Raw genomic sequence first — 11,642 nt, forward strand, 5'->3', positions numbered from 1 at the left:
CACACACACACACACACACACACACACACACACACAGAGCTGATGACCTATCACTAACAAATAAATTACACACGCACTCTCTGTAACTAGCTGTGTAGACAGCTCTGTATCTCTGTAACTAGCTGTGTAGACGGCTCTGTCTCTCTGTAACTAGCTGTGTAGACGGCTCTGTCTCTCTGTAACTAGCTGTGTAGACAGCTCTGTCTCTCTGTAACTAGCTGTGTAGACGGCTCTGTCTCTCTGTAACTAGCTGTGTAGACAGCTCTGTCTCTCTATAACTAGCTGTGTAGACAGCTCTGTCTCTCTGTAACTAGCTGTGTAGACAGCTCTGTCTCTCTGTAACTAGCTGTGTAGACGGCTCTGTCTCTCTGTAACTAGCTGTGTAGACAGCTCTGTCTCTCTGTAACTAGCTGTGTAGACAGCTCTGTCTCTCTGTAACTAGCTGTGTAGACGGCTCTGTCTCTCTGTAACTAGCTGTGTAGACGGCTCTGTCTCTCTGTAACTAGCTGTGTAGACGGCTCTGTCTCTGTAAATAGCTGTGTAGACGGCTCTGTCTCTCTGTAACTAGCTGTGTAGACGGCTCTGTCTCTCTGTAACTAGCTGTGTAGACAGCTCTGTCTCCCTGTAAATAGCTGTGTAGACAGCTCTGTCTCCGTGTAACTAGCTGTGTAGACGGCTCTGTCTCTCTGTATCTAGCTGTGTAGACGGCTCTGTCTCTCTGTAACTAGCTGTGTAGACAGCTCTGTCTCTGTAACTAGCTGTGTAGACAGCTCTGTCTCTCTGTAACTAGCTGTGTAGACGGCTCTGTCTCTCTGTAACTAGCTGTGTAGACGGCTCTGTCTCTCTGTAACTAGCTGTGTAGACAGCTCTGTCTCTCTGTAACTAGCTGTGTAGACAGCTCTGTCTCTCTGTAACTAGCTGTGTCGACAGCTCTGTCTCTCTGTAACTAGCTGTGTAGACGGCTCTGTCTCTCTGTAACTAGCTGTGTAGACGGCTCTGTCTCTCTGTAACTAGCTGTGTCGACAGCTCTGTCTCTCTGTAACTAGCTGTGTAGACGGCTCTGTCTCTCTGTAACTAGCTGTGTAGACGGCTCTGTCTCTCTGTAACTAGCTGTGTAGACGGCTCTGTCTCTCTGTAACTAGCTGTGTAGACGGCTCTGTCTCTCTGTAACTAGCTGTGTCGACAGCTCTGTCTCTCTGTAACTAGCTGTGTCGACGGCTCTGTCTCTCTGTAACTAGCTGTGTAGACGGCTCTGTCTCTCTGTAACTAGCTGTGTCGACAGCTCTGTCTCTCTGTAACTAGCTGTGTAGACGGCTCTGTCTCTCTGTAACTAGCTGTGTAGACGGCTCTGTCTCTCTGTAACTAGCTGTGTAGACGGCTCTGTCTCTCTGTAACTAGCTGTGTAGACGGCTTTGTCTCTCTGTAACTAGCTGTGTAGACAGCTCTGTCTCTCTGTAACTAGCTGTGTAGACGGCTCTGTCTCTCTGTAACTAGCTGTGTAGACAGCTCTGTCTCTCTGTAACTAGCTGTGTAGACAGCTCTGTCTCTCTGTAACTAGCTGTGTAGACAGTGCTAAGGAAAGCAGCACTGGTAGATAAAGGATAGAATACCATATAGAGTCTGGCTCAGCTCAGCTCTACAACAGCATCTCAACATGGCTTGACAGAGACTCAACAATATGAAACAGTCCATGGTTATGGATGATAGGAGAACGAATGGAAGGATGGTGAAGGCTGGGGGGGGGATGGAGAGAGGAGGATGTAGCATCCCTGATACCCCGGGGAGGGAAGAAGAGTGTCAGGCTTCAGAATCATTAACAGCTGGAGCTCCCTGATAGACAGCAACTACTGTAAAGCACCTCTGACATACCGACATCATTACCAAGCCTGTGAAATAATCTACAAAAGCACAGGGATCTGACCGTACACATAGAATAGAGTGAGCCTCCCCATTCAGGTCTATGGTGGCATAATGGGTGGACTGGCTAGCAGCCATTGTGAGTCTACCCATATGTTTCCAGTCAAACTGCCCGGGTTAGAGGTTCCAGTTTCCAGTCAAACTGCCAGGGTTAGAGATTCCAGTTTCCAGTCAAACTGCCCGGGTTAGAGGTTCCAGTTTCCAGTCAAACTGCCAGGGTTAGAGGTTCCAGTTTCCAGTCAAACTGCCCAGGTTAGAGATTCCAGTTTCCAGTTTGGGACAATTGGTTGGATCAGGGCTGTACTGTGTGAGTCCTCCATTCATTAGCTTGCAAGGTCTGAGGCCAGGTGCCCATTACTGCAGATGACAAGTCATCAAGACTATGGAAGCTGCCTGAAAGGGCCACACATCTGAAAGCTTCCCTCCCCATTCCACACAAACACAGTCCCTCTAGCAGCCTGGACAGGGACACACATCTGAAAGCTTCACTCCCCATTCCACACAAACACAGTCCCTCTAGCAGCCTGGACAGGGACACACACACTCACTGACACACAGAGGCTGAGATGCACAAATACACACGCACACACACACACACACACACACTAATGGTGGACAGTAACCTCGGTCAAAAGCCGGGCCAATGCCAGGTGACTGGATAGCAACCACACCATCCACGCCATAGAACAGAGACCAGCTTCTTCTCCAGAGAAGAGTTTACTCCTGATTGATCAACAGAACCATGAATAAACATTTTGGACGTTGGGAATGAATGGTTATAGTCATATACAACAGTCGACTCTGCATAGAGCCTGTATGAATAGCACACATGTTGATGTGTGTCCTAGTCTACGGATGAGACATGGCACCTTATTGTCGTTCTGGTGTACTACTTTAGACCAGGTCTCTATAGATGTATCCTAGTCTACAGATGAGATGGATCATGTTTTGTACACTCAGTGTAATATATATATATATATATATATATATATATATATATATATATATATGTGTGTAATTTATTGTCATAAATAAAACCATTTTAAAGGCTACAGAGGCTGGTGGAACCCTTCATAAAGGGGAATAGGTAGAAGCATTGGTATATAAGTGCCACAGTTTTTTTTTTAAATATGATCATCATTGTTTTAAAACCATGACTTAATGTACAACATTTAAGAAAAAGTATTTTCAATATTCTACAATTGAATAACCACGTAATTATGACAACCCCCAACACAAAATAATGTTCACAAGCTTGGCATATAATTCACATCCAAAATACCTTAATACAGTATTTATTAGATCATCAGCAACACAGCTCTGAATATAACTGACGATGCTGATCATCTCTGAAGAACCCTAAATAGAAGGTTTTAGGTAAAAACCCTCTGCAAAGGGTTAAACACACATGAGCACCAAAAAGGGTTCCCCTATAAGGACACACCGAACAAACACCTAAGAGTCTACAGATGAGACTTTTATCTAAGTTGAAGGATGAGGTCTGAGTGAGTGTCCCTCTCTTCATATTGAGGTAGACCTACAGGCTAGGGTGTAACAGTCTCCTCTCTTCATAATGAGGTAGACCTACAGGCTAGGGTGTAACAGTCTCTCTTCATAATGAGGTAGACCTACAGGCTAGGGTGTAACAGCCTCTCTTCATAGTGAGGTAGACCTACAGGCTAGGGTGTAACAGTCTCTCTTCATAATGAGGTAGACCTACAGGCTAGGGTGTAACAGTCTCTCTTCATAATGAGGTAGACCTACAGGCTAGGGTGTAACAGTCTCTCTTCATAGTGAGGTAGACCAACAGGCTAGGGTGTAACAGTCTCTCTTCATAGTGAGGTAGACCTACAGGCTAGGGTGTAACAGTCTCTCTTCATAGTGAGGTAGACCAACAGGCTAGGGTGTAACAGTCTCTCTTCATAATGAGGTAGACCTACAGGCTATGGTGTAACAGTCTCTCTTCATAGTGAGGTAGACCTACAGGCTAGGGTGTAACAGTCTCCTCTCTTCATAATGAGGTAGATCTACAGGCTAGGGTGTAACAGCCTCTCTTCATAATGAGGTAGACCTACAGGCTAGGGTGTAACAGTCTCTCTTCATAGTGAGGTAGACCTACAGGCTAGGGTGTAACAGTCTCTCTTCATAATGAGGTAGACCTACAGGCTAGGGTGTAACAGTCTCTCTTCATAATGAGGTAGACCTACAGGCTAGGGTGTAACAGTCTCCTCTCTTCATAATGAGGTAGACCAACAGGCTAGGGTGTAACAGTCTCTCTTCATAATGAGGTAGACCTACAGGCTAGGGTGTAACAGTCTCTCTTCATAGTGAGGTAGACCTACAGGCTAGGGTGTAACAGCCTCTCTTCATAGTGAGGTAGACCTACAGGCTAGGGTGTAACAGTCTCTCTTCATAGTGAGGTAGATCTACAGGCTAGGGTGTAACAGTCTCTCTTCATAGTGAGGTAGACCAACAGGCTAGGGTGTAACAGTCTCTCTTCATAGTGAGGTAGACCTACAGGCTAGGGTGTAACAGTCTCCTCTCTTCATAGTGAGGTAGACCAACAGGCTAGGGTGTAACAGTCTCTCTTCATAATGAGGTAGACCTACAGGCTAGGGTGTAACAGTCTCTCTTCATAATGAGGTAGACCTACAGGCTAGGGTGTAACAGTCTCTCTTCATAATGAGGTAGATCTACAGGCTAGGGTGTAACAGTCTCTCTTCATAGTGAGGTAGACCTACAGGCTAGGGTGTAACAGTCTCTCTTCATAGTGAGGTAGACCTACAGGCTAGGGTGTAACAGTCTCTCTTCATAGTGAGGTAGACCTACAGGCTAGGGTGTAACAGTCTCCTCTCTTCATAATGAGGTAGACCAACAGGCTAGGGTGTAACAGTCTCTCTTCATAATGAGGTAGACCTACAGGCTAGGGTGTAACAGTCTCTCTTCATAGTGAGGTAGACCAACAGGCTAGGGTGTAACAGTCTCTCTTCATAGTGAGGTAGACCAACAGGCTAGGGTGTAACAGTCTCTCTTCATAATGAGGTAGACCAACAGGCTAGGGTGTAACAGTCTCTCTTCATAGTGAGGTAGATCTACAGGCTAGGGTGTAACAGTCTCTCTTCATAGTGAGGTAGACCTACAGGCTATGGTGTAACAGTCTCTCTTCATAGTGAGGTAGACCTACAGGCTAGGGTGTAACAGTCTCTCTTCATAATGAGGTAGACCTACAGGCTATGGTGTAACAGTCTCTCTTCATATTGAGGTAGACCTACAGGCTAGGGTGTAACAGTCTCTCTTCATAGTGAGGTAGATCTACAGGCTAGGGTGTAACAGTCTCTCTTCATAGTGAGGTAGATCTACAGGCTAGGGTGTAACAGTCTCTCTTCATAGTGAGGTAGACCTACAGGCTAGGGTGTAACAGTCTCTCTTCATAATGAGGTAGACCTACAGGCTAGGGTGTAACAGTCTCTCTTCATAATGAGGTAGACCTACAGGCTAGGGTGTAACAGTCTCTCTTCATAATGAGGTAGACCTACAGGCTAGGGTGTAACAGTCTCCTCTCTTCATAATGAGGTAGACCTACAGGCTAGGGTGTAACAGTCTCTCTTCATAATGAGGTAGACCTACAGGCTAGGGTGTACAGTCTCTCTTCATAATGAGGTAGACCTACAGGCTAGGGTGTAACAGTCTCTCTTCATAATGAGGTAGACCTACAGGCTAGGGTGTAACAGTCTCTCTTCATAGTGAGGTAGACCTACAGGCTAGGGTGTAACAGTCTCTCTTCATAATGAGGTAGACCTACAGGCTAGGGTGTAACAGTCTCCTCTCTTCATAATGAGGTAGACCTACAGGCTATGGTGTAACAGTCTCTCTTCATAGTGAGGTAGACCTACAGGCTAGGGTGTAACAGTCTCTCTTCATAATGAGGTAGACCTACAGGCTATGGTGTAACAGTCTCTCTTCATATTGAGGTAGACCTACAGGCTAGGGTGTAACAGTCTCTCTTCATAGTGAGGGTAGATCTACAGGCTAGGGTGTAACAGTCTCTCTTCATAGTGAGGTAGATCTACAGGCTAGGGTGTAACAGTCTCTCTTCATAGTGAGGTAGACCTACAGGCTAGGGTGTAACAGTCTCTCTTCATAATGAGGTAGACCTACAGGCTATGGTGTAACAGTCTCTCTTCATAATGAGGTAGACCTACAGGCTAGGGTGTAACAGTCTCTCTTCATAATGAGGTAGACCTACAGGCTAGGGTGTAACAGTCTCCTCTCTTCATAATGAGGTAGACCTACAGGCTAGGGTGTAACAGTCTCTCTTCATAATGAGGTAGACCTACAGGCTAGGGTGTAACAGTCTCTCTTCATAATGAGGTAGACCTACAGGCTAGGGTGTAACAGTCTCTCTTCATAATGAGGTAGACCTACAGGCTAGGGTGTAACAGTCTCTCTTCATAGTGAGGTAGACCTACAGGCTAGGGTGTAACAGTCTCTCTTCATAATGAGGTAGACCTACAGGCTAGGGTGTAACAGTCTCCTCTCTTCATAATGAGGTAGACCTACAGGCTAGGGTGTAACAGTCTCCTCTCTTCATAATGAGGTAGACCTACAGGCTAGGGTGTAACAGTCTCTCTTCATAATGAGGTAGACCAACAGGCTAGGGTGTAACAGTCTCTCTTCATAGTGAGGTAGACCTACAGGCTAGGGTGTAACAGTCTCTCTTCATAGTGAGGTAGACCTACAGGCTAGGGTGTAACAGTCTCTCTTCATATTGAGGTAGACCTACAGGCTAGGGTGTAACAGTCTCTCTTCATAATGAGGTAGACCTACAGGCTAGGGTGTAACAGTCTCTCTTCATAATGAGGTAGACCTACAGGCTAGGGTATGATACAACCCCAGGTCTACATGTGAAAACCACAGCTTCCTAATATATTGTGGATAGGGGAGTCGTGTTTTAAGAGGTCTGAGTCTCTCTCCTCATAGTGTGGTAGGACCGGCCTAGCCCACAAGACAGGAAGTGGTGACATCATCATTATTTACAGTGTGAGGGTCAGGAGGATATGGCATCCCACAGCATCGCACAGGGAGGGGGAAGACACACACACACACAAACACACAGAGAGAGGTAGAGACACAGAGAGAGAGAGGTAGAGACACAGAGATAGAGGTAGAGACACAGAGAGAGAGGTAGAGACACCGAGAGAGAGGTAGAGACACAGAGAGAGGTAGAGACACAGAGAGAGGTAGAGACACACAGAGAGAGAGCAGTAGAGACACAGAGAGAGAGAGAAAGAGAGAGGTAGAGACACAGAGAGAGGTAGAGACAGAGAGAGGTGAAGACACAGAGAGAGAGGTAGAAACACAGAGATAGAGGTAGAGACACACAGAGAGAGAGAGAGGTAGAGACACCGAGACAGGTAGAGACAGAGAGAGGTAGAGACACAGAGAGAGGTAGAGAAACAGAGAGAGAGAGGTAGAGACACAGAGAGAGAGAGGTAGAGACACAGAGAGAGAGGTAGAGACACAGAGAGAGAGAGGTAGAGACACAGAGAGAGGTAGAGACACAGAGAGAGGTAGAGACACAGAGAGAGGTAGAGACACAGAGAGAGGTAGAGACACAGAGAGAGGTAGAGACACAGAGAGAGGTAGAGACAGAGAAAGGTGAAGACACAGAGAGAGGTAGAGACACAGAGAGAGAGAGGTAGAGACACAGAGAGAGAGGTAGAGACACAGAGAGGTAGAGACACACAGAGAGGTAGAGACACAGAGAGCTGTTGAGACACAGAGAGGTAGAGACACACAGAGCGGTTGAGAGACAGAGAGGTAGAGACACACAGAGCGGTTGAGAGACAGAGAGAGGTAGAGACACAGAGAGAGAGGTAGAGACACAGAGAGCGGTTGAGACACAGAGAGAGAGGTAGAGACACAGAGAGGTAGAGACACACAGAGAGGTAGAGACACACAGAGCGGTTGAGAGACAGAGAGAGGTAGAGACACAGAGAGCGGTTGAGACACAGAGAGAGAGGTAGAGACAGAGAGAGAGGTAGAGACACAGAGAGAGAGGTAGAGACACAGAGAGAGGTAGAGACACAGAGAGAGGTAGAGACACAGAGAAAGGGAGAGACACAGAGAGAGAGATAGAGACACAGAGAGAGGTAGAGACACAGAAAGAGGTAGAGACACAGAGAGAGGTAGAGACACAGAGAGAGGTAGAGACACAGAGAGAGGTAGAGACACAGAGAGAGAGGTAGAGACACAGAGAGAGAGGTAGAGACACAGAGAGAGAGGTAGAGACAGAGAGAGAGGTAGAGACACAGAGAGAGAGGTAAAGGCATAGAGAGAGAGGTAGAGACACAGAGAGAGGTAGAGACACACAGAGAGGTAGTAGATGTGAGAACGGAGCCGTAGCTACAGCAAGCAGCAGGCCTAGCATCTACTGGATCAGAGCTGTGTGTTGCCATGGTGCATCAGCCTCAAATGAAAGCCTGTACTCTCCTCCTACAACATGACACACACGACTCAGCTGAAGGCCATTTGAATCCAGCATTACAGAGGTGGCGGTGACGTCTCTCTATCTGACCACGCTCTCTCTGAGAGAGAGAGAGAGAGAGATTCATAAGAACGTGAATAATATGATTTTTTTCTGTAGCCTAATTGTCTCGCCAGGGGATTGTGAAGAGCACAACTAACAACGGTCAACCAAGACAGACTATTTTATAATTTCCCAATATGAGCAATATTCATAGTGTCTTGATGTTTGGTGAAGTAAACACATAGACTACACACAGATTAGTCTCCCATAATGTAACAGTACAGACCTACTGTCTTATTGTATCCAATTCTGTACTGTTTTATACGTTTCCTCTCTCTTACCTTTGCGAATGAGGTCTTCTATGTCCTGGTCGAAGCCCAGTCGGTGGCATTTGCTCCACAGTCCCATGTTGGTGGAGTTGTACTGCCTACTACACTCGTCCGCGGCGGACATAGCGAACAGCTGCCTTCTGTTCCGGGCTAGGAGCAGCTTGTCCTCCCAGCGGTCCAGTCTGGAGCGGCTAGCCCGCAGAGGTAGGCTGTTGTTGGGGATGTAGATAAATCCTGGGTTCTTACGGCTGGAGAAGCTCCGACAGCGCTCCCGGTACCTCCGCGCGTCAGTCTCGTACCAGTGGTCGGAACAGATTGCCACCGCTAGCATTCCTAGGGCGCACAGAGAGAGGGACAGGCCGGCGTAGAGCAGTAACTTCCCAGCAGCCATGCTCGGTTTCTCTGCTTTTCTCAGAGCCGCCGCATCAGCACCACCAGCCTATGGACAGCTCCTCTGCTCTGCTCTCCTCTCCTCTCTTCTCCTCTGCTCTCCTCTCCTCTCCTCTCCTCGCTCTGTCGGTCTGTCGCTTTGTCAGTCAGCACAGCGCTGCTACCGCTACAACCCACCTCCAACGAATCAGCTTACCTCTCCCCTTGGTGCCGATAGCAAGACCATCATCGAGGTTACAACCATGCAAATAGAATTTAAGGCTAGGTTGCAAATCATAAAATTCGTTGAATTTACCGAATAAAGAAGGTCCTTGTTGGTAAAATAGTGTTCCGTTCCGTTCTTTCCGGCGTACGGGAGAGAGTGAGACGGAGAGAGTGAGATGGAGAGAGGGAGCGAGCTGCTGCAGCTGTTCGTTCGGATGCTGCCTCGACCACTGAAAAGATGCTTATCTCATTCCCTGCTCTCAGAAACCCTCCATCTGCTGCGATTAGGCGGAATGGGGCGAGACAGGAACAAACGTCCACGCAGAACACAGAGTTTTCAAAGCGTTTCAGTTCGAGTCGAAACCCTACAAAACCAGAGGAATAAATCATATTATTAGCCTGAACAATTGTGTAACCCCGCTTTTAGCATGAGCTAGGATGTTTACAACAGCATATCATTGCTCTTGTAGGCTATTTTGTAACAGGCCACGCTACAATGTAATCTCCCCCCAAATTAAACGTTGTGCTGCTGGGTGTTCAGTGATGTTTTGTCGTGCAATGTGCACATTAAAAGGTCATGTTTTGTTGTCAGTCAAAATCCCTTGGCATGCAGTCACCCCACCCCTGCCATCCCATCTGGACTAAAGGGCTGGCGATACATGAATGTAGAGCTGCCAAATGATCTTCATTTTCCAAAGGGATATGACCTAATCTAGGACACACATCCGCACCGTTTAATGTAACATAATCACTCCTTGTTAAATTAGTCAATAAAACCGCACGCTGTCTGTCGTTAAAAAGGGAACGTCCCCCCCAAAATAGATATTTTAAGAAATACTTTACTTCATTACCATAATATATGTACATAAAGGTAATTCTACATGAATATCCAAATGACCATGACACAAGTCAATTAATGATATGCGGTTGAATACGTCTCTATGTCCATCAGGCTCAAAGCTGCATCACATCAGTGTGTGTGTGACTAGAGAGGTTGGACGCGCGTCTACTCACCGCTCAGAAGGATGCGACTTCGGTTATAGCTTTATGTTCCAATGGGATTATTTCAACTCTACGTTCCAAATGTCTTCAAACGTTCAGTAACCGGAATAGGCTAAAGTTTCGCCTTCAAAAATTTAAAAAAAAATGAATTGCAGAGAGACTCTGATCCCTGCTGCACTAGGCGACATTGACAGGCGACAGGAAGCGTTGCGTAAAGATGTTATTTGACGCGGCAGATGTCGCCGCTGAGGATTAATTCCTCAGAGGGATATATATATATATGTAGGCTAAAACACTATGCGTTATCGTTACTGTCGAGTTTAATACCCCTCTGACAGCTAGGCTCCTAATGCATTTAGACTAGTATATACACTCCTTTTCGGGTGGACAGTCTACAGCGGTGACGTCACGGTGTCTAAATTCATTGTTAATGAACAAAAACACCTTCTTAAAGAAATAGTACCCCCCCCTCTCTACTTGTGAGGCGGAGAGGAGAGGATTTAGGTTTCCAAACATATTACACCCTCTATAGAAAATGGCCTGTGCTTTTGTTTGATGGAATAGCCTCATAAGAACAAAGTCTACAACCCAACATAGCACCTGCCCAGTCTTCAGTCAGAAATGAAAGGAGTCATTGAACCAGGGGACCATTTGATATCCCCGACTACGTAGTTGTCAACGAAGAAGACAGGTGGCGCTGCTGAATAATTTATGACGAGGCTGAAACCCACCTGTCACACTATTGGAGATGACGGACGGAGAGTCATCTATCCACGGTGACTGACAGTTTGCTACGACATATATATGGCAATAAAAACGGGCTGCACTGATGCAGTGGTAAATGTTTTAAAGCTTAGTGAAAACTACACTGCTCAAAAAAATAAAGGGAACACTTAAACAACACAATGTAACTCCAAGTCAATCACACTTCTGTGAAATCAAACTGTCCACTTAGGAAGCAACAATGATTGACAATACATTTCACATGCTGTTGTGCAAATGGAATAGACAACAGGTGGAAATTATAGGCAATTAGCAAGACACCCCCAATAAAGGAGTGGTTCTGCAGGTGGGGACCACAGACCACTTCTCAGTTCCTATGCTTCCTGGCTGATGTTTTGGTCACTTTTGAATGCTGGCGGTGCTTTCACTCTAGTGGTAGCATGAGACGGAGTCTACAACCCACACAAGTGGCTCAGGTAGTGCAGCTCATCCAGGATGGCGCATCAATGCGAGCTGTGGCAAGAAGGTTTGCTGTGTCTGTCAGCGTA

General features: G+C 46.5%; 1 protein-coding gene across 1 annotated transcript; it reads right to left on the reverse strand.

Annotated features, from left to right (window-relative positions):
• Nucleotides 1–8,787: 8,787 nt before the first annotated feature.
• LOC115183184 (transmembrane protein 178B-like) lies at nt 8,788–10,492 on the reverse strand (the record flags this gene model as incomplete). Its single annotated transcript, XM_029744524.1, has 2 exons — nt 10,384–10,492; nt 8,788–9,734 (listed from the first exon to the last, which is right to left on the reverse strand). A coding segment is annotated over exon 2 (379 nt), but the record flags the coding sequence as incomplete, so codon positions are not given.
• Between the last annotated feature and the right edge of the window lie 1,150 nt (nt 10,493–11,642).

Source organism: Salmo trutta, unplaced genomic scaffold (genome assembly GCF_901001165.1).
Source record: "Salmo trutta unplaced genomic scaffold, fSalTru1.1, whole genome shotgun sequence".
Classification (NCBI taxonomy): Eukaryota; Metazoa; Chordata; class Actinopteri; order Salmoniformes; family Salmonidae; genus Salmo; species Salmo trutta.